This window comes from Patella vulgata, chromosome 5 (genome assembly GCF_932274485.2).
Source record: "Patella vulgata chromosome 5, xgPatVulg1.2, whole genome shotgun sequence".
In the NCBI taxonomy this organism is placed as follows: Eukaryota; Metazoa; Mollusca; class Gastropoda; family Patellidae; genus Patella; species Patella vulgata.
The window spans coordinates 74713193-74736806 of NC_065883.2; the positions used below are offsets into that span (position 1 = coordinate 74713193).

Below are 23614 nucleotides of genomic sequence, written 5' to 3' on the forward strand. Positions count from 1 at the left end.
AGATAAAGTGTATTTTATTCTACACGCGGCTATAAGCACGGCACCCTTCATGGTGTTACAATAATGAGGGTATACCTAGCCATTCTTCTGCTTGGAATCCTCCAAGATTCGGAATGCCAAGGCTCCGAAGAAGATGCCAAGAAATGGTTAATGGAATATAACGTGGCATTTGGAGAAATGCTTAATGAACAGGTGAATGCTGATTGGACGTATAACACTGATATAACAGATAAAAATGAACAAAAACAGGTAAATTTATTTCATTTTCTGTAATATTACTATTATAGCACGACATCACAATTGGCCATGATTTTAAGTCCCCCAAAAGTTTTAAGACTAAAAGTGGCTTTAGGTAAGATTAGATAAAGAGCTGACAGTTCTCACTATGATAGTTAAAAATAGATAATCTAAAGGGAATTTGCTGAAAATTTCAGTCAAATTGATCCACTCTGAACCGAAAATTTAGCCATTGAAATTTCGGCCTAGCATCGATCATCATTACTAAAGTTGGTACGATAAAAAACATAGTCTCGATTATCCACTTCATGATTAAATCATGAAAGTTGAAAGTTGGAAATTTCAGTCAAATTACTTCACTATTACAAGCTATCGACGATACGATTATACTCTAGCCTCGATTGTCATTGCTACCGTTGTTATGATAATAAAGAAGCCTCGATTATCCATATTTACGTTAACCGTATAAACCGCAAAACGTATTTAAATCTACTTAATATCGTAGCCATTCGATACCATCGAGAGTTAATTATGGTCTTGGGGATGTTAATTAATGTCTAATAATTTAGATAACACCCCCCCCCCCCCCAAAAAAAAAAAAAACAAAAACAAAAACAACCTGCAATAGATAGATTCAGCTCTTGTATAATGTATGTTTAAATATGACCTATTCTTAGTCGTTGGCATCGCTAGATTGCGATATTTACTGGATTAGAATCCGGTCTGCTGCTTCTGATTAAATCAATAACTGGATAATCGAGACTATGTTTTTTATCGTACCGACTTTAGTAATGATGATCGAGGCTAGGCCCAAAATCAATCGCTAAATACTCGATTCAGGGTGGATCCATTTGACTGAAATTTTCAGTAAATTCCCTTTTCATTATCTAGTTTTTAACTATTATAGTGAGAACTACCAGCTCTTAATCAAGTCTCCCATCATTCATCTTTAAATAGTTTTGTTGTTTACCTTCCTAGTCATTTTACACTACCCATTTCTTTTGTTTGTTCTTTTTGGCGGTTGGGGGAAAAATAATGTTTTGTAAACATTGCACATCAAACAATCTACACCTACATACAGTATATAAACTTACGCTGTCTTTCAACAATTATCTCGGCTTAAATATTTTTAGAATTTTGAGCAGTAGATCTTCTGCTTTCATTTAATAAAATTGAAAAGGTTTAATAAGGTTTTTTTGTGTATAAAAGATGTGAACCGGAGAAGGGTCGCATTACAAAACACAATACGAATTGAGATCTATTTCTGAAGTAGATACTTCTCTGTGTGCTGAAGTGAAGACTGGACTCCTGCATTTCCGCAGGATCGTTTACGCACAGGCCAACATGTAAACAAACAGTGAGCCCATTGCTCCCACCATCCGTACCATAAGGCACATTTTGCCCGGACAGCGGCGGTTCCGCATACTCTATGTTGAATTCAAACTACCATGAGATGGTTTACATGCAAGCCAACATGTAGCCATATCCGTATACTATGGGGGATATTTTGTGCGGCATTTTATACTAGTAAATGAAGGGGAATTCAACGCCCTATTGTCTGCACCAATTGCTGTTGTTTTTTTTTTTTGGGGGGGGGGGTTGTAAACAATATTTTATTTCAAATGAATGAAAACGGACCAGGGAACAGGTGTAGACTTTATCACCCCTCTCCTCATACAAGGAATATAAAATGAAATGAAATGAAATGGCGTTTAACGTCCTCCTGTTCTGCTCCGACTGGGCATACGCCATACAGTGTGATATGAGGGAAACTGCTCGGGCAGCGGTGCTATGGCCTACTCTTATAGCGATGAACTTTCTCGGCCAATGCAGGGATCGAACACGCGACCTCTAGAGTAGCGAGCCAGCGTCTTACTCACTTAGCCACCGAGGTTCCCAAGGAATATATAAAAAAATATTATAAACAGATCTGCTAGGTACATATTATAAAATAATGGTGAAAATCATATAAATTAAATAATTTATATACACACTATTTATAACAAATGAAAAAAAAAAACAGAAGTGCTATTTTAATATTTTATAAAATTGTTCAGAAAATCAAATCAAATATTGAAACGTCTGATGAAGGTTTGGGTGTGGCGGAAATAAGGCCATCTGAATGAACCAGCTTTATAAGGGTTTTGTTTACCTCAAAGAAGCTTATCTTTCGCTATCTGTTGGTTTAATGGTTGAGACATTAAGTAATAATATTGATAGGCCTACTACACGGGGACGTTTCGCAATTAAGCTCGAGACCATTAAACAACTTAAAATTCATCACTTGAGTCCAATATTTCATCTAGTATAAATAATGTAAGATTGGCAAGTTGCCTGTACATTATGTAAAATAATTGTACGCCAACATCAAAGGATGACGTCACATTTGTTTTTTAAATGTTTGTAGTTTTGACAAGATGTGTGCATGGATTGTTTATTATCGCAGAAACGTCACTTGACAATCAAGAATAGGCCTCGATTCTCCAGTTTTAAATAAAATTATTAAAGATTTGATAATAGGCTTGACATGTGAATATACATGTTTCGCTAAAGGGGGTGGGGGTGCATGGCCGAATGGTTAGCGTGCGTGGTGTGTCATAAGGTTTGTCATTGGGTCACCTGGCGTGGTTTCGATTCCCCTGTTGTACATGACAAGGAGTAGGGTGGCCTGTCCAACCTCTTGGGTTTTCTCCGGGTCCTCCGGTTTCCTTCCACTGCTAGATCCCTACGCGCAAGCGAATTATTAAAATAAAATTGAACCATATTTTAGTCCCGAAATGATGAAGTTTGTGTCAAGTGGACGTTAACCTCTCTCTCTCTCTCTCTCTCTCTCTCTCTCTCTCTCTCTTTGTCGTCGCCATAGTGATCCACATTATTATTATCGTCATCATGAAAATGGTACGGGGTTTAACATCCTACTTTGGTGGTTGATTATGAAATGAAATGAAATGGGGTTTAACGTCCTACTGTTTTGCTCCGAACTGGGCTAATGAAGACGGGCATACGCCATACAGTGTGCTACGGCCTACTCTTATATCGAATTCCAACTGTCAAGGGATCTTTAACGTGCACGCCAATGTGTACACGGGACCTCGGTTTTTCGTCCCATCCGAACGACTAGACAGCTGTCCTTGTCAGCCCCTCCGTCCTGCATCACTGACAAGAGAGAACAACGCCGGAAAATCTGGATGAACTTTCTCGGCCAATGCAGGGATCGAACACCAGACCTCCAGGCTAGCGAGCCAGCGCCTTACCCACTTAGCCACCGTGATCCCCCGGTTGATTATGAAAGAATTTACGTACACGTCATCGCGTACATGTGACCTCGGTTTTCGGCTAATAAAGACAAACATATGAATGCGATCACTAACATTTTGCTCGGACGGACACGCTACAGTCAACTTATGATTTTCGATTACCACATTGGCTTACATCATCATCCTGGCTAACGAAGATGTTCTGGGCAATATACTAAAACAGAGAGAGAGAGAGAGAGAGAGGGGGGGAGAGAGAGAGGGCAGCATACTAAAACTAGATGAGTTAAAACTAACGGGTTTTCAATAATTTTACCACTTATATGCGATCCATCTGCACTAAATATGAAAATGATATTAACCCACTTGATAAGAAAATAATTATGTTACTAAGAAACGATTGCTCAACATGAGAAAAATAAATTATTTTGTTTATAGAGATGATTTTTATCAACCCATGGGGCGTCCTATATAACGGAAATCAATAATATGGTCGTTATGAAAGAACATTTTGTTGGGGGTATTTTTAGAAGGTCGTTTCAGTGTTGTTTGTGTTATTTGAGTTATTTTTACTTACGACGTTCGTAAACAAGTTTAAAATGATATTTAATTTATGAGAAAACCTACGATCTATACTCCTTGTCACGTATTAGCGGAGAACAGAAACAACGCCACTGAATGGCAGTTCCTATGATCCAACGCGTACGCCGTGTTAACCATTCGGCACCATTCGGCCCCCATTATGGAAGATTTAGATAAAGAGCTGGCCGTTCTTGCTATAATAGTTCAAAATGAAAATATTGAAAATTTCATTCCAATTACTTTATTGTAAGCCAAGTTATCATATCACTGTTTATAGTTTTGACAAGATGTATATTGCTTGATTATGGTCGTAACCACGGTACTGGTATATTCGAGTCTTAGCCTCGTTTCTCCAATTGCGTCCTATATTACGGAAATCAATAATATTATGGTCGTTATGAAAGATCTTTTTTTTTATTTCTAGAAGGTCGTTTCAGTGTTGTTATTGTTGTTTGGGTTATTTTTAGTAACGACGTTCGTAAACAAATCTAAAATGATATTTAATTTATGTCTTTAAATTTTTCAAATCCAGGGGCGGATCCAGGAATTTTTGCAGGAGGTGGGTTTGCCAGGTTCATGAGACAATGTATCCCCCCACCCCTCCCGCATGGTCTCTATCGCCATTTTGGCGTATAAACATACACATTGAGCTTTTTAAACAGAGAAATTCAACACCTCGTTTGACGTCAATTTTTATTATGAATTAATACAATGACATTGTGATTCAATTTGATGGATGCAAAGCATTAATTGTGATATTACATAATGTCTATATCATTATCTCGTGCTTTGAGTGCCCATCCCGTCCCACATCTGACGATAAAGGATAAAGCACACGGCCGAGAAACTTTTCTCATAAAAAGTGTGGATTTACAAAAAAATTTATGTAGCTGAGCGGGGGGGGGGGGGGTCGACCCCACCCTCCTCTGGATCCACCCCTGAGAGCCGCCGTGGTCCAGTGAGCCAGACACTTCCTCGTTAACTTGGGGATTCCGGATTCTCTCCCGGTGTTGACCGCGAACGCTACTCGACTCGATGTTTTCGACGTGGTTGCACCTTATCTATCGTGCGGACGGCGGGCATGACAAGGAACAGTGTCTAGGGGTTCGGATGGGACGAAAAGCCGAGGTCCAGTGTAAACATTGCCTGATGCTTGCCTGGTGTAATTCGAAATAACGACGCTGCCTGGGACAAATGTCCATTATGGCACGCTGCATGTACGCCAAGTTTCGTTATCTCTGAGGGAGCAGCAACTTAGAACGTTAAAGGCTCAATACCACTCTTGTTGTAACTGAATAATATAGGATGTAATGGATAATTTACACAACAGGTAGGACACATAAACATCTAATACTTAGAATAAGGCTATTATTTATTTTCTGGAGCTGTCAAGTCAGCAAGAGTGTTATTGTCCCTTTAAACCCCATTTCATTTCTATTTCCAATATGTTGATCAGTGTCATTATTAGAGCTCCCAGGGCCCAACAAGAAAACGCGTCTAGTTGTTCCGAAGATCCGGAAACCGGACGTGTGTTTAGCTGGAAATCGAAAAAAAAGTAAGCAGTAATTGTCTAGAGGTCCGTCTACAACACGTTGCATTTAAGATGAGCACACTTTAAAATTACTCTTATAAAGTTCGTAAACTATTTGAACTAATATTTTTAAGCGCATGTTCTACTTAAAACATTTCCTGTCTAATGTATCAGGAAAGATGACCTGCACGACCCAAACCCAAAATACACAATGACAGCAAATTCTAGTGTTTACAGAGACCACAATGACTGAAGACATAGGCGTACGGGCTGGATGTCTGTTGGGGGCGGGTGGCAGGACTCGAAATGCCCGAAAAAATTCGGGTTAGTTCCCCCCCCCCCCACCAAAAAAAAGAAAGAAAATTGGGAAAATTTGATTTGACGACCGCAAGCGCGTTTTCCTGCTATTCTAGCCCGTGAATACAGCAACGTCCAACGTCCAAGTGGTATAATAACCCTAATTTAGGTGACTGACTAGAATTCCAACCAACCAATCAATCGTTTACAGTTCACGGTAACGGGACCGTGGGGAGAAAATTTTTAAGATTTAACTGCCACAAACGTGTTTACCTGCTATTCCAGCCCTTGAATACAGCAACTTCAATGTGGTCCGGGGAGTTGGATGGCTAAATGGTTAGCGTGCGCGCGCTGTATCATAAAGTCTGTCATTGAGTCGACTGGCGTGGTTTCAAATCCCCGGTTGTACGTGACAAGGAGTAGGGTCGCCTGTTCAACCTCGTGGGTTTTCTCCGGGTCCTCCGGTTTCCCCCCACTGCTAAAGACCCCTACGCGCAAGCGAATTATTGAAATAAAAATTAAACCATATGTTAGTCCCGAAATGACCTAGTTTGTCTCGAGTGGACGTTAAACCCCGTTTCTCTCTCTCTCTCTCTCTCTCTTTCTCTCAATGTGGTCCAATATAACCTACCTGAGGTGGCTGACCTGAATCCCAAACAAACAACCAATCGTGGCGGGGTATGGGGGCCTCGCCTCCTGGAGAACATTTTGAAAATGTAACCGCCGCAAATGCGTTTTCCTTCTATGCTATCCCGTGAGTTAAGCAACTCCAAAGCTGTCCAATGGTTTTGTAACCGAAATCCCACTCAATGCCGACCTGAATTCCAACCATCCAATCAGACCGTTACAGCTGCATTCACAAACAATAATCGATGCCTGAAAATGTCGCACAAAGTAGAGAGACTACAGACAAAATTCAGTGCAAATTCGAGGTATTCAATTAAAAGAAAAGTAAAATTGGTGTTTTATTAGATTTGGGGCACTTTATTTTGCTAACTACATGAATTTTTTTTTTCACTTGACTGTCTGTCCGAAGAGTCAGATGCCCCGCCCCCCGTGGCCAGTACGCCTACGAATGAAGATATTTGGTGTATAATTACCAATCAAATACAAACTGTCACGAAAACAAACAAGAATAAGTATTTGCAAACACATTTATGAATTATATCGGTTAAGGTTTTCGTGTGTATTTTCAATTGTTAAAAACTTTATTTGAGGAAGAGAGAGAGAAATGGGGTTTAACGTCCACTCGACACAAACTAGCATATGGTTTAATTTTTATTTCAATAATTCGTTGCGCGTAGGGGTCTTTAGCAGTGGGAGGAAACCGGAGGACCCGGAGAAAACCCACGAGGTTGGACAGGCGACCCTACTCCTTGTCACGTACAACCGGGGATTCGAAACTACGCCAGTTGACTCAATGACAGGCTTTATGATACAGCACGCACGTGCTAACCATTCGGCCATCCAACCCCCCTTATTTGAGGAAGAAACAGACGGTTACACCACTTTCTAGGCAAAATTATGCATTTTAACATTCCAAAATAACCGTATTGTATTAGTTAAAAGTTAAACGCTATTCATTTCCCTTATGATATTATCCCAGTCTATTTGGATAACCTCGAAGCTTACATACGTGAAATGAAATTCAATGGGGCTTAACGCCCTATTATGTTGCACTGACAGGGATAATGAAGACATGCAATCGCTATGCAGTGTGCTATGAATGAAATTTTGCCCAGACAACAGTGATACGATAGGGGTTCTTTTACGCGCATGCCATGTGTACACAGGACCTCAGTTGTTCGTCCCATCCGAAAGACTATACGTTCGTTGTCCCTTGCCCCCCCCCCACTCCTCGTCCTGCACTGCACCACCGATAGGGGAAACCCCACTGGAAAATCCCTATAGACTTCTCGGCCAACACCTGGATCAAACATTGGACCTCCAGGTTAGCCAAGGCGGACGTTAAACCCTATTTCATTTCATGTCATTTCAACTACAGTATAAAGAATAAATTCAAATAACTCGGAATTTGCCGGAATTTACCGAGAAATGCCGATAGTAATGCTCTGTCTATATTGTATTTATACCTAGGTTGCAGCAACTGTTAAATTATCAGAATTCAACAAGGAAGCTGCTAACAATGCATCCACGTTTGATTGGAAGAATTTTAACGATGCCGATATTAAACGCCAGATGAAGAAGGTTTCAGATATTGGTCCAGATGCTCTGAAAGATGCTAAAAAGGTTCAACAGGTAGGTCCTCTGAGGGTGTTGGGATGGCCTGGTCGTCAAGCGTCAAGCTCTGGCTGGCCCGTCACCTCGGGCTTGCGTTTCCGGTTTCGAACCCTGGCGCAAGCGTATGTGGCGTTTCTCGAACTCGTGGTTTACTCCGGGTACTCTGATTTCCATCCATAGGAAAGAAGCCTGCGCATGCGTTAAAGATACTAAAATATTGATCAATAAAAACGTGTCTGCGAAAACACCTTCGGTGGAAGCGGGCGTTAATCCTACGAACAACAACAGGTGCTCATATCATTTCACTATTACATGGATAACATGATTACCATGGTGACCGAATCCTTCACACTGATCAGCAGTGAATTTTCGCTAGGCCGCTACAATCACTGATAAGGATGACATCGATGCGACAAATTAAATTCTAAAACATTTTTTTTTATGTATTAGAAAAATAAATAAATGCGTTTAAATTATTTTGTAGGTAAAAAATATTTCCTATTTAGTGCAAATGGGTTTTAAAATGAGTAAAAGTCTCCATTCTGCCCGAACTAGAACGTCTTATGTAAACAATGCACGCGCCATTGAGCCATTGATTGGCGCCGCGTGATTAGCCGTCACGTGTTAAAGGTAGTCATCTTTTACAGAGATATTAGAAGACTTTCGTAATCCTCTGTAAAACAGATTTCGAATCGTTGTCTCTGATTTATACCTGTACACTTAGGCTTACATTGTCTAATTACAAATTTGAAGAGCAACAAAAAGTGTCTGAGATAACATCTTCCGTGGAAGCGGCCATGAATAACATTGGTGACCAATTACCCAATCCCCGCCTCTGATTTATACTTGTACACGTAGGACATGAATAACATGATTATCACATGGTGACCAATTACCCAATCCCTGTCTCTGATTTATACTTGTATATTTAGGTTTTATATTGAATAATTTGAAGGACAACATGGGATATTTTAAATCCATCTGAAGTCACGTGGTTCAATGGTTCAATCATTTGTGTGTGTGTGTGGGGGTGGGGGGGTGGGTGGGGGGGGGGGTGTCTTGTGGTTTAACGCGAGCTTGTGAAATCATAAGATCTGTCATTGAGTCAACCGGCGTCGATTCGATTACCCGCTTGTAGCCTACCTGACAAGGAGTAAGGTCACCTATCCAACCTGGATCCTCCGGTTTCAGGGGCGTGGTGACCCATGATTTTGCACGAGGAACAAGATCCCGTCCGGGCCTCCAAAATACAATATTTATATGTATGTGCGTAAGGGGGGGAGAGGAGGGGCCCTTCCAGTGCCACCGGGTAATATTGGCCTGTGTGGAACATGCTAGAGTCGATTTGTAGCATATCTGACCCACAGTATATGTTTGACACTGGTTGAGCATTATGAATATGTTGAAAACTACATTGATACCGCATGATATTTTGCCATTTGCGATGGGGTGTAAAAACTCAAGAGGGCGCAAAAGCTCTAAACCATGACGCAAAGCTCGTCATTGTGTCCCTCTCACTTAACCCCTGTCCGGTTTCCGACCACTGCTTTATTATGAAATAAAAAAATTGAACTATACCTCTCTCTCTCTCTCTCTCTCTTCAAAGAACCACCTGTTTACATATCATGTAATTGTAGTTAAACGAGGCTATATCCGGTATGACGTCAATATACAGCAAGGCCACCATTAACCTCAACAATGAAACACTACAGCTTGATCCAGGTAATGATCTCTTTACATTACAACAGGGGGGTGGGGTGGGGCTGGGTAGCTCTGGTTTCTGTGGTGACGTACACATCAATAATAAAACACTACAGCTTGATCCAGGTAACAAACTCTTTACATTATAAAGGGGGGGGGGAGGGGCTGAGTAGCTCTGCGGCACGAAATTTTAACTGAGATAAAATCTAAATTTTAGTAATTTGATTGGATAATATTAGATTGATTTTAGTGCTTAGCCAATCAAAATTGAAGTATCTACTAAAATTTGGATTTCTGTTTAGTTAAGTTTTCGAAAAACAGGTCCCTGGTTTCTGCGGTGAAGAATCTATGACTTGAAACTAGCATGATTCAAACTTCCCGTCGGATTTAGACTATAATTTTTAGTGAAAGCAAAGACGAATTTTAATTATTTTGAAAACCATATAATATGTCAAATAATTTGTTACCAATTTTTGTTTACTATTTGCACGCTTTATGAGGTTTATATGTATTAATATCATTGTTATACTGCCCAAAACCGATCTTTGACGACAAACTGATTCAAGGAATCGATTTTAAACGTTATCTTTCAGATTGGGTGCAAATATACAGATTATATTTTTGTGGGTAAAATTCTATGAAAAGTAGGCAAAATACCACTCACTGCCTGGGCAAAATGTCGCTCATACCACACTCTACGGTGTATGTCCGTCTTCATTTGTCCGATTACTGCCGCAAAAAAAGGATGTTAAACCCCATTTTATTTCATTTCATGAGCGGGACAAAGTTTTCCAAGCTATATTTAAGTTTAGATATTACTGATATTTATTAATACTACAGGTATAAGTGAACTTCTGGCATCTTCCCGGAACTATGAACTACTACAAGAAGCCTGGAAACTATGGCGTGATGCATCTGGTGCGAAGATGAAGACCATGTATCAGACGATGGTAGAACTCAGCAACGAAGGATCCAAAGAAAACGGTACATGTATAGTCAACTCTTTCTTTATTATTAACACCTTCTATTCTGCGCAGCTGGCGTGGTTTCGAATCTCCGGTTGTACGTGGCAAGGAGTAGGGTCCCCTGTCCAACCTCGTGGGTTTTATCCGGGTGATCTGGTTTCCTCCCACTGCTAAAGATCCAGTCGCACAAGCGAATTATTGAAATAAAAAAAATTAAAAACCATGTGTTAGTCCCGAAATGACATAGTTTGTGTCGAGTGGACGTTACCTCTCTCTCTCTCTCTCTCTCTCTCTCTCTCTCTCTCTCTATCTCTTCTGCGCCCAGGGAATCATCTACTTAGAGAAAAGATCTCTGCCTTCAATGGCGGCCATATTAAACAACTTACCATTACTGTAGTAATGTGTCATGCGGTTCTAATCCATTTACATCGTTCATACACACAAAGACTAAACAAACGTTTCTCAGTTTCAATATTCTCCAAATATACCAGTCTGTTATCAGCGTAAGTTTCGTCCGAACGTCGTCCTCGCGCGGAATTGACAGAAATATAAAACCGGAATAGTAATTCGCGACGTACAACCAGGATTTGTGACGCATAACTAAAGTTTGTGCTGCCCAGGACCTTTGAGAACGATTAATTACCAATTCTAATATTTTTGCAGGTTACCCAGATACAGGTGCCTTTTGGAGAACACCTTACGAAGATGCGGATTTTCAGGACAGCGTAGAAGAACTTCTGGTACAACTGAAGCCGATGTATATGGAGCTCCATACATATATTCGTAAAAAGTTACGTGATTTATATGGGGCGGATAAATTCCCAGCATCCGGTCATATTCCTGCACATATTCTAGGTATTATGTAAAACTGTCTAACATCTATCAACCAATCTGATTGAAACACAGATCCTATTTCGTTTCATTTTTTTATAGTTCAAAATTTCATTTTACTTGTCTTTACTACACTAGGATCTGGAAGAGTTGTTATATTTGACGTGTTCTGGATGATGTGAGGGATTAGCCAATGAAATGGTCTGTTACAGTGAACCTTTGGCTGATTAGTTGTTCAAATATCTGACGTCATAGGGTCAAAAGCCGCTCGAATGACCCCTCACCTGTCAGATCTTTATGTAGTGTATATAAAAAAAACGGAACGAAATATAGATCAGGAGGCCCTGGCATATCGACCCCAGTGTTGGCCGAGAAGATTCCCTTTAATTCTCTAGCTTGGATTCCCTTTGACACCAATTCATTCCAGGTCATTCGGCACTTGCGGCCTTTTTTTCAGTAAAGCGGTGGTTTCTGAGTACGGAATATTTTTTATTTGGCACATATTAAATTTCTTGTGACGGTCAGGTATAATATACAGCAGTTTATCCTTAACATATATAATTTTTTTTAACATACAATATAAAGCCATAAAGAATAGGATACAAAAACAAGCCAAGTAGACTTATATTAATTTGCTTCCTTCTGGTTTGGGTGTATAATATATGTACAACTTCAAATAATATATGATACAGACAAAAACTAATTATATTATTTTAGTTGTGGTACAAATAAGTAGATAAGGAATTTTGAATAATATAAAAAAAAAGACAAATAAATAAAAGTCGGTATTAATGAATTTTGAATAAAATAAATAAAAATAAAATAAATAAAAATAAAATAAATAAATAAATAAACAAATAAACAAATAAATAAACAAATAAATAAATAAATAAATAAATAAATAAAAGTCGTGTACGGTATTAATGTACTTATCTTTACCTGATAATAAATAAATACATACCATGTTTTATTAAACATACATTATGCAAGAGCTAAATCTGCCATTTGCACGTCTTTCTTTAGGCCTGAAATGTTATCTAAATTATTAATTAGACATTAATTACCTTATCCAGACCATAATCAACTCTCGATAGCATCGCTAGACTGCAATATTTTCTGGATTAGAATCATATCTTCTGCTTAATGCTCATTGATAATTAAATCAAAAACTGGATAATCGAGACTATATATTTTATCGTCAGACGTTAGTAATGATGATCGAGACTAGACCCAAAATTCAATCGCTAAAATCTCAGTTCAGAGAGGATCAATTTGACATAAATTTCCAGCAAATCCCCTAATCTCCCATAATGTATCTTTAAGGAAAGTATAATACTTACAATTGCACGAGTTACATGTATATATAATTTGTACTTTAAGGTAACATGTGGGCCCAGCAATGGAATAATATATACGATATAGTCATACCATATAAAAATAAACCCAGTGTTGACGTCACACCGGAACTCATAAAACAGGTAAGAAAATCATAATATGTATTATTATTATTATGACACATTTCTATAGCCAACAGCTACCACATAATAAATGACCTCATAAATGGGGTTTAACGTCCACACGACACAAACTAGTTCATTTCGGGACTAACATATGGTTCAATTTTATTTTATTAATTTGCTGCGCGTAGGGGTCTTTATATAGCAGTGGGAGGAAACCGGAGGACCCGGAGAAAACCCACAAGGTTGCAAAAGATAATGACAATATTGCTATTTACATACTAAAAAGTGATAACAAAGAATATAGTTGATACAATATATAAATAAAAGTTGTGATTTAAGTAAAATTACATGTAATTAGAAATTAAAATAGCTCTGGATAATTGATATAAAATCATCACTGGGTAAACAAGTCTTTAGTTTAATTGTAAAAGTAGCAATAGCAGTGACATTACAAAGGGAGGTAACTATAAAAATAAAGTGACGGAGCAAGACAAACTTTTTGCCCCCCCCCACCACCACACCTGTATAAGACTACGCCAATATAGGTGTTCTAACTTAACCCCTGCACGATGTACCGTCCACATACCCTCTCTTTGGGCTTGAAAACTAACCACTGTACACATGCACATATTGGCGTGCACGTAAAAGAACCCTTGGCAGTTGGAATTCGATATAAGAGTAGGCAGTAGCCCCGCTGTTGAGGCAAAATTTCCCTCATAGCACACTGTATGGCGTATGCCCGTCTTCATTAGCCCATTCGGAGCAGAATAGTGGGACGTTTAATTCCATTTCATTTCATTTCATTTTATGTAATTCCATTTGTTCAGTCGGTTTAGAATAGTAGGACGTTAAATCTTATTTCATTTTATGTAATTTTATTTCCTTCATTTATTTTAGAATTACACGGTCGAAAGAATGTTTAAAACTTCAGAAAGTTTCTTCACCTCCATTAAACTAGAAGAAATGGTGCCCTCGTTTTGGACGGATTCGTTATTTACTCGCCCTGCAGATAAACAAGTCGTCTGTCACGCTTCAGCCTGGGATTTCTACAACGCTCAAAATTTCAGGTTAGAAATAAACAATACGGAAGTTCCGAAATGACATAGAGTGGACGTTTAACTCCATTTCCCTCACTTTCCCGCGCTGGTATTGTAGCAAAGAATGTAAAAGTCATATTTGTGCGTTTAAAATTAGGAGTCCCGGTGGCAAATTGACCTGACCTGAAGGTGCCGTGTCCAGAAGTGTCATGTACACATAAAATAAAAGAACCCTACTGATGACCTTGGATGACAAGTCCTGTATACATGTGATGTAAATTATGTGTAGTTTAATGGTCAAGTGCGAGACATTAAGTAATATTGATATTGTACGAGAGCGATATCACGAGTGCTATATCTATATATTACGCAATGTCTTGCACGAGACCATTAAAGGGTTAATACCGATAATTGTTTGGAGAATAAAACTGTTTAATTTTGTTTTAAAATCCCTTAAAATCCTCTACCTAAGGGCCGAGCAACTAACTCAATATTTGTGATAAGTTTTCAAATAACTGAAACCCGTCAGTCTCCATCTGGAAATGGAGAGTGGTGTCCCAAGCTGTATTATGCAGTGTCTAGATAAAACCAGACATTTTTTGTATAAAAATAATGTGTAGGTGAAATTTACCTTTCATTATCAAGTACAGCATTTGGGTCATTCACTGTATAGACCTCTCAATGAACGGGAATCGATTATCAGGTCACCCAACGAAAAAATTGACCCGAAATCTTAAAAGGGTTACGTGTCCGGATAAGCAGTTTTGACGGTCACGTCCAAACGACTCAATATTTTGAGCTGAAATTTTGAGATACGGTCAATACACCATTCCTCTATATTTTGCCCGTATCATTATTTGAACTAATGGTACGCCAACATCAAATGATGACGTCACATCTGTATTTTAAATCTACTGATGACAACTTTCAGAATAAAGATGTGTACTAAAATCAACATGGAGGACCTGATAACAATACACCATGAAATGGGACATGTGGAATATTTTCAACTTTATAAAGATCAACCGGAAGTTTACAGAGATGGCGCTAATCCAGGTACGAGGGGTTTAGTTGAAGGCTAATATCGTTTTAAATATAATACAAGCGAACTATGACATATAAAATAAGTCCGCCAAGCATCGGAGTAGATAAGTGAAGTGAGTCTAGTCCCTCGAAAGGGTTTAAAATCCATGTCCCGTGTTTAAGTTGTTATTGCTTGTCAAATATCCTTAGATAGCCGGAATAAGATGGAAATTCACTCTCCGTGACCTAATTTCACCCGTATTTATGCTAAACGCCGAACTAGGAAACACTTGCTACATACAAGTGAGAAGAGAGACATTTCCTCTGGATTTTATATCCAAAGGGATAATTCAGAGCGATGATTTCCTTGTCAGTGGTGCATGACGAAGGGCCTGACAACGAAAAGCGTCATTTGGATGAGATATATAAAAAAACAGGCCCCATGGAGCACGTTAAAGATCTCTTATCAGTTGGAAGTCGAAATAATGCAGTCACCTTGTTGGTACAGAAAAGTAAAACGTTTAAACTCACCTGATTAGATTATTTGCTTTAACAATCTGATTAAAATACAGATCGATATTCCGTTTCGTTTTTTTTATACTTTCGATGATCTACACTTCATGAATATCTGACGGGTTGTAGCGATAGGTCGCGTCAGAGGCCATGCGAGCTCCTTTTGACCCTATGACGTCAGACATTTGATTAACCAATCAGCATTGATGTTACTAGTGGATTACCCACAGTTCCGTGCAAAACACGCCTAAAGCTCGCCGTAACAGACCGTTTCATTGGCTAATAGCTCACATCATTCAGAACACGTCAATGATAGCAACTCTTCCAGATCCTAGTGTAGTAAAGACAAGTAAAACGAAATTTTAAACTATAAAAACGAAACGAAATAGGATCTGTGTTTTAATCAGATCGTTGCTTTAATTAACCATATTTTAATGTAAACAAGATTATATAAAAGCTGTTTTTGTTTTGTACCAGGTTTCCATGAAGCCATAGGTGATACCATTGCTCTATCTGTGGCCACACCAAAACATCTTAGAGAGATAGGTCTACTGGCACCAGGAGCCGATGATTCTGGTAATATTCTACTTTCGTTTTATTACTTTAATGGCAGGTGATTAACAAGAAAGGCTTCTGTTCTATTTGCATCAGACACGCTGTTACTTAGATTCGATGTCAAAATGGGAGGTCACGGTGGCTAAGTGGATAAGACGCTGGCTCGCTAGCCTGGAGGTCGGGTGTTCGATCCCTACATTGGCCGAGAAAGTTCCTGCGTGGCCCCCCCTTGTCAGTGACGCAGGACGGAGGGCCTGACAAGAACAGTTGTCGTTCGGATGGGACGAAAAACCGAATTCGAAATAAGAGTAGGCCGTAGTGCCGCTGTCCGGGCAAAATTTCCCTCATAGCACACTGTATGTGGTATGCCCGTCTTCATTAGCCAAGTTGGGAGCCGAACAGTAGGACGTTAAACCCCATTTCATTTCATTTCGATGTCTTAAAGGTCGATTGCCCCAAACTTTACCACATATTTAAATGTTCATAATCACCCAGTGGCAGCAGGCGGTTACTTCATTATGTAATAAAATCCATCCCCTTTCCAGAAGCTGAAATTAATTTTCTGATGAGTATGGCTTTGGAGAAGATAGCTTTCTTGCCATTTGGATATTTAATCGACCAATGGCGATGGAGTGTTTTTAGTGGAGAAACTCAACCAGACCAATACAACCAACACTGGTGGGATTTAAGGTAAATACATTTGATAAACATGAATCCTAAACTGGAAGTAGTTTTTGAAAAAGGGGGCCACGTTGGCTAAGTGAGTAAGACGCTGGCTCGCTAGCCTGGAGGTCGCGGTTTCGATCCCAGTGTTGACCGAGAAAGTTCATTGGGATTTTCCGGCGTGGTTTCCCCGTGTAAGTGATGCAGGCCGGAGGGCCGGACAAGGAAAGCTGTCTAGTCGTTCGGATGGGACGAAAATCCGAAGCTCCGTGTACACATTGGCGTGCAGGCTAAAGATACCTTTGCAGTTGGAATTTGATATAAGAGTAGGCTGCTATCCGGACAAAATTTCTCTCATACCACCTTGTATAGCGTGTGCCCGTCTTCCTTAGCCCAGTTCGGAGCAGAACAGTAGGACGTTAAACCCCATTTTATTTCATTTCACACATGACTCCTTAACTGGAAGTCCTTGTCAAATACGAAATCAGACGCCTTCCACTCTTCATTTGGACAGTGGGAAGCAACTGGTATACCTGGAAATACCACTAGGTTAGACAGTATACGCCTCGTTACGTACCAAACCGGGATCGAATCCAAGGCCTGCATACATGTAGATATCAGGTCATTTGATCTACAGCCCGCTCAGTGTAGGACTGCTTGATTCGGCCATGTTAGATTGTGCTTTATTTATTTACTACTACAACTGTTTTCATATTTGGGGCGGGGGAAGGGGGGTGTCCGAATGGTTAGCGCGTTTGCGCTTTATCATAAGGTCTGTCAGCTGGCGTGGTTGCGATTTCCCGGTTTTCTCCGGGTCCTCCGGTTTCCTCCCACTGCTAAAGACCCCAACAAATGACTTATTTTGCGTCGAGTGGACGTTAAACCCCATTACTCTCTCTGTCTCTCTGATATTGGGAATTCAGCAACCGAAGATATTAGATGACAGCCAGTCTCGGGGTAATGGACATACACCAGACAACCATAATAGTTATAAAATTATTATTATTGTTTGTAATTTATTCACAGATGTAAATATCAAGGAATTTCGTCACCAGTAAAACGAACCAAAGACGATTTTGATCCTGGTGCCAAATTTCATATTCCATCAAATGTTCCTTACATCAGGTATATTATTCTGATCGTCTTAAACAGTTTGGTTCCAATCTGATTCAAATACAGGGCCCTTATTCACGAAAACTTAAACTAAGTTACAGCCGAAATTTTAAGAAATACTGCAACTTCATTGGATATATGCAAATTGATTTTACTGGTCAGCCTATCGGATTGCAGTATTTCTTAAAATTTCGATTGTATCTTAGTTTAAGTTTTCGTGAATAAGGGCCCAGATCTATACTTCGTTTCGTTTTTTTTTACACTTTCGATGGCCGCTACTACATGAGGATCTGACCGGTTGTAGTGGTGGGTCGCGTCACAGGCCATACGAGCGCCTTTTGAGCCTATTACGTCAGACATATGATTGACCAATCAGCGTTGATGTTTCTAGTGGGTTACCCACAGTTCCTTGTACCTCACGCCAAAAACACGCCGAAACAGACCGTTTCATTGGCTAATCCCTCACATCATCGAGAATGCAGGTTATCAAACATCTCTTCCAGATCCTAGTGTAGTAAATACAAGTTAAACGAAATTTTGGACTATAAAAACGAAACGAAATAGGATCTGTGATTTAATCAGATTGAGTTTTTGTTGTATCCATAAACATATGAGGATGTATTTTATATCATTAGTAGAGATATAATAATTTTAATTAAAACAATTGATTTTTTTTTTAAAAGAGAGAGAGAGAGAGAGAGAGAGAGAGAGAGAGAGAGAGAGAGGGGGGGGGGGTAACGTTCACTCGACACCCATTATGTCATTTTTAATGTTATTTCAATAATTCGCTTGCGCGTAGGGATCTTTAGGAGTTGCAGGAAACCGGAGGACCCGGAGGATACCCACGAGGTTGGACAGGCGACCCTACTCCTTGCACGCGTTAAACCACTAGACCCCCGAACCCCCTTTAAAAAGGAAAATAACACCTTAGGCAGCTACGATGGATTTTGATAAAATAGCTGACACTTCATTCAATTAGTATATTCGACGTAATTTAATCAGGTGTAAGACGTAGTGAAGAGGCTTTGCGAAGAAATCGATGAATTTGATGATAGTTCAGCATATATGAATGAAGTTGATTACTTTCAAACGAAATCATGATTACTCATACTAGTATTTATTTAATTGTGTTACATTATTTGTTTTTCGGTTATTTCAGATATTTTGTAAGTTTTGTGATACAGTTCCAGTTCCATCAAGCTCTATGTAAAGCTGCTGGTCATACTGGTCCGTTACACAGGTGTGATATATACAGATCAGAGGCAGCTGGTCAGGCACTCAGGTGAGAAATAAAATAAAATGAGGTTAACGTTCTCAATTTCTGCCACAACTTGGATAAAGAGGACACTTTTTCCCGGACTTTTCATCGTAGTCGAACTACTATGGGTTCTTTTTGATTTTAGTTCAGGACTAAAACTGCACGAGAGGACCTCGGATTTTAATAAAAACGACAAGACGTTGTATGTGATGTACTACTGACAAGGGGAGACGCATTCAGCACAAAGAGAACCAACTTCGAGAATAGATTTCTGAATGGCCGCCATATCTAAAAATTAGTACACTATTTTGTAATGCGGTTCTATGCCGTTTCACATCAACCATACTCACACAGACTAAAAAGTTCCCTTTCTATAGAGGCGAGATAAATGCTTCTCACAATTCGCGAAGTATACTTAGAGCTTTCGACTAAAATATCGTCGATTTAGGAATTAAAATGTCGGTCAACTAGCTTAGTGTCCGTTTTTAAACGGAGCTAGCTGTAGACAGACCGCGTAAGTTTAATATGGGGGGGGGGGGGACTATGAACAAGAGATCTCCTGCTTTGTGAGCCAACGCGATACTTACTGAGTCGCCGAGACCACCACTGAACGTAAACCTATTATAATACAAAGGAACAGCAAAAATTGGAATTCAGTGTGTTCAAGTAACCCAAAGCATTGTCCATTCCCACTAGAAATGAAATGAAATGGGGGTTTAACGTCCTACTGTTCTGCTCCGAACTGGGCTAATGAAGACGGGCATACATCATACAGTGTGCTATGAGTGAAATTTTGCTCGGACAGTGGCACTACGGCCTACTCAAGGGATTTTTACGTGCACGGTTTTTCATCCCATCCAAACGACTACACAGCTGTCCTTGTCAGGCATTCCCACTAGAAGCGATGTGCTATAATATTCTTGTTTTCTCCATTCAGAACGGCATTAAGCCTAGGATCATCTAAACCATGGCCGGAAGTGATGACCATCTTGACTGGTCAAGCTAAAATGGACACTGGACCTCTTCAGGAGTATTTTACACCACTGACCGAATGGTTAAAGTTGCAGAACAAGGATGAGAAGAAGGGATGGGATGAAAGTTGTCCTGAAACTGATGAAGCAGCTGAAGAGTTTCTCAGAGACTACAACACCAAAGTCCAAGATGTGAATTATCGTACAAGTGTTATCAGCTGGAAATATTCTACTAATGTCACTGATACAAACGAAGCAAACAGGGTAATGTTAGATATTGTATAGGGGCATTTTGTGTGATACTATAATTCAGATGACCAGTTCAAGGTGGGAGCTAGGGTGACTCAGTGTCTAAGGCGCTGTTTACCAACTGTTGGCCGAGTAAGCTCGGATTTCCCTTGTGAGATGGGGTGGGGTGGGGTGGGGCATCTCCAATAGAAGGCCTGATCTCGTTTCAAACATCTTATCAAGGCCTTCACGTAATACCCTGCATATTGCGGCACTAATTCCGATTGGGTACAAGCCCAACTTGTGAGCCTATCTGATTCCTCGTTTCTCGCGATTACCAAGTCTCGCGCTTTCAAGCTAAAATGTCTACCTGTGATAATCGAGTTGCTAAGTTCAAGGTTCATTTAATGTCAAGGTTTCCGTGGAGGTCGCGATGTCACAACCTCTGATTGGACACTACTGCTCACGTGTCTGTAGATAACATAGCTATAAGTTCGAGAATTGTGAAGTAAACAAGCAACGGGCAGATGTTGTGAAACTAGCAGTCGTTGCTTCAGGAACATGGGGTGGGGGTGGCGTTACATCATAAGGTCTGTCATTGAGTCAAGTGGCGTGGTTTCGATCCCCCGTTTGCTCGTGTCAAGGAGTAGGATCGACTGTCTAACCCCATGGGTTTTATCCGGTTCCTTCGGTTTCCTCACACTTTCAAAAGATCCCTACACGGAAGCGATTGATTGAAATAAAATTGTACCATATGTTAGTCCCGAAATGACCTAGTTTTTGTCGAGTGGATGTTAAACCCCATTTCTCTCTTCCCCCACCCAATCACCCCCTTTGTGACGGAGGACCCAGCAAGGAACAGTGCTCGGTCCCGAGTACCCTTGACAGTTGGAAAAATTTCCCCAATTGCATATTTCCGCAATTGCATATTTGTCTGATGCTGACACATAGAGCTTTAAACCCCTTTCCATTTAATTTCCATTTCAATTTGGTTGGCACGTCAACGATTTCACAAGTGTCTACTCATTTTGTGAAATTAGTAATGGACCAGTCCCACCCCTTGGTCACACTTTTTTAGAATAGGTCAGCTTATTCACCGATAGTAACCTACTAATATATTTGTGTTGAAACATAGGACCAGTAAATAAGTTTATACTTGAAATTTCGAGGTTCCACAAAAATCGGATATACCGGTGATTGGTATAAACCATTTCAAATCAAAATAAACCTGAAGTATAAATATGTAATGATATTGTTTACCCGAGACTTAGCTTCGATCAACCAGTACGGTGGTTGAAATTATTGCACACGTCTGTCAAACCTTCAAAGGCTAATATCTTCCCTTGCAATAGAGTAATTTGAATGAAATTTTCAAATTATTCATTTTACATCATTTACTGTCGAACTATTATAACAAGAATGCCTAGTTCTTTATCTAAATCTTACATAATGTATCTTTAAGTCTGCGAATACTTTCTCAATTCGGGACCAGGAGGAAAAGGATTCGAATGATGTATCTATTTTTCTTAACAGATACAAGCTGAATTGAAAGCTGCTGAGTTTACAAAAGAGGCGGCTAAAAATGCTTCTAACTTCGACTGGAAACAGCTTGATAACTGGTCATCTCGTCGCAAGTTTAAATTCATCACTAACATTGGAACAGATGCAATGACAAATAAAACAAAAATAGAAAGGGTAAGTCTTGAATTCTGTTCAGTATTGAAGGAGCTGGTAGAATTTGCTGTCTCCCATAGCATTAATTTGAAATGATACGGTTCGTCTTCCGTTTTAGTGAAATATTGCGTAGTGTTGTAATTTTTTACAGTCTGATTAAAACACAGATCCTATTTCGTTTCGTTTTTATAGTTCAAAATTTCGTTTTACTTGTCTATACTTGTCTAGGATCTGACTGAGTTGTTATCATTGACATTTTATGGATGAAGTGAGGGATTAGCCAAGATCTTACAAGTTATAGTGGGAGTTCACGTCAGGGGTCAAACCAACGGCCCTTGACCCTATGACGGCAGGCATTGATTAATCAACCAGTCGTTTACCCACAGTTCCGTGCATAAAAAGGCCAAGGACTCGCCGTAACAGGCCGTTTCATTGGCTAATCCCTCTCATCCAGAACACGCCAATGATAACAACTCTTCTAGATCTTAGTGTAGTAAAGACAAGTAATACGAAATTTTGAACTATAAAAACGAAACGAAATAGGATCCGTGTTTTAATCAGATTGACTTCTCTTTGAATTCTATTATAAAATACATTCTTGCCTTCTTACACAGGCATTCTGTTTATAATTCAAAATAAGGCTTTCATATTGTTTTTATTTAGTTGAGTACAGTAGTATCCAAGATGGAGGAAATTTTTAGTAAATAAGGCTTTCATTTTGTTTATTTTTAGTTGAGTACAGTAGTAGGCCTATCCAAGATAGAGGAATTTTTTTAGTAAATAAGGCTTTCATATTGTTGTTATTTAATTGAATTAAAATATAATAAAACCAAGTACGAACAATCCAAACCATTAGAAAAAATTCGAAGTCCTAAAAAAAGCGGTATAGGCAAAATAGTGTAATCAGGCAAAATAGTGTAATAAGCATATGGACTGTTAACCGTGTACAAAATACACGACAAACAGTGGTAACAGGTGTCCGGAAGAGTACGCTTACCCTGCCTGGTATCCAAGATGGGGGGATGTTTAGTAAATAAGGCTTTCCTATTGTTTATTTTTAGTTGAGTACAGTAGTATCCAAGTTGGAGGGGATGTTTAGTAAATAAGGCTTTCGTATTGTTTATTTTTAGTTGAATACAGTAGTATCCAAGATGGAGGGGATGTTTAGTAAATAAGGCTTTCATATTGTTTATTTTTAGTTGAGTACAGTAGTATCCAAGATGGAGGGGATGTTTAGTAAAGGCAAAGTTTGTCTTGATAATAAAAGTAAAACGCCATGTTTAAAACTAGAACCAGGTATATCTCGTGTGTTCGCGGAGTCGCGAGATTATGACGAACTTAAAGCTGTATGGAAAGAATGGCGAGACTCCACAGGGAAACTGATGAAACCATACTATCAGGAAATGGTGGAATTAAGTAATGAAGGGGTTAGAGAACTAGGTAAATGTCATTTAACCTTCCTTTTCTTTTACAGACAATA

The 23614-nt window shown here is 39.4% G+C and overlaps 1 protein-coding gene across 1 annotated transcript; it reads left to right on the forward strand.

The window, feature by feature from the left end:
- Positions 1–22842, forward strand: LOC126821332 (angiotensin-converting enzyme). The gene is made up of 15 exons (XM_056101070.1): positions 1–249; positions 7999–8160; positions 9780–9864; positions 10684–10827; positions 11472–11663; positions 13020–13117; positions 13997–14166; positions 15068–15192; positions 16150–16248; positions 16773–16917; positions 17917–18015; positions 19163–19285; positions 20199–20496; positions 21994–22155; positions 22798–22842. The coding sequence occupies exons 1-15, from the start codon at positions 64–66 to the stop codon at positions 22840–22842; spliced, it is 2133 nt and encodes a 710-aa protein (XP_055957045.1). The 5' UTR covers positions 1–63.
- Positions 22843–23614: the final 772 nt, after the last annotated feature.

What these genes read in the sequence shown, in the direction of transcription:
- LOC126821332 (XM_056101070.1), top strand. Translation starts at nt 64, where the DNA reads ATGAGGGTATACCTAGCCATTCTTCTGCTTGGAATCCTCCAAGATTCG. An exon ending in TACAACGCTCAAAATTTCAG is followed by an intron (nt 14,167 to 15,067) that starts GTTAGAAATAAA and finishes GACAACTTTCAG; the next exon opens with AATAAAGATGTGTACTAAAA. An exon ending in ATACAAACGAAGCAAACAGG is followed by an intron (nt 20,497 to 21,993) that starts GTAATGTTAGAT and finishes TTTTCTTAACAG; the next exon opens with ATACAAGCTGAATTGAAAGC.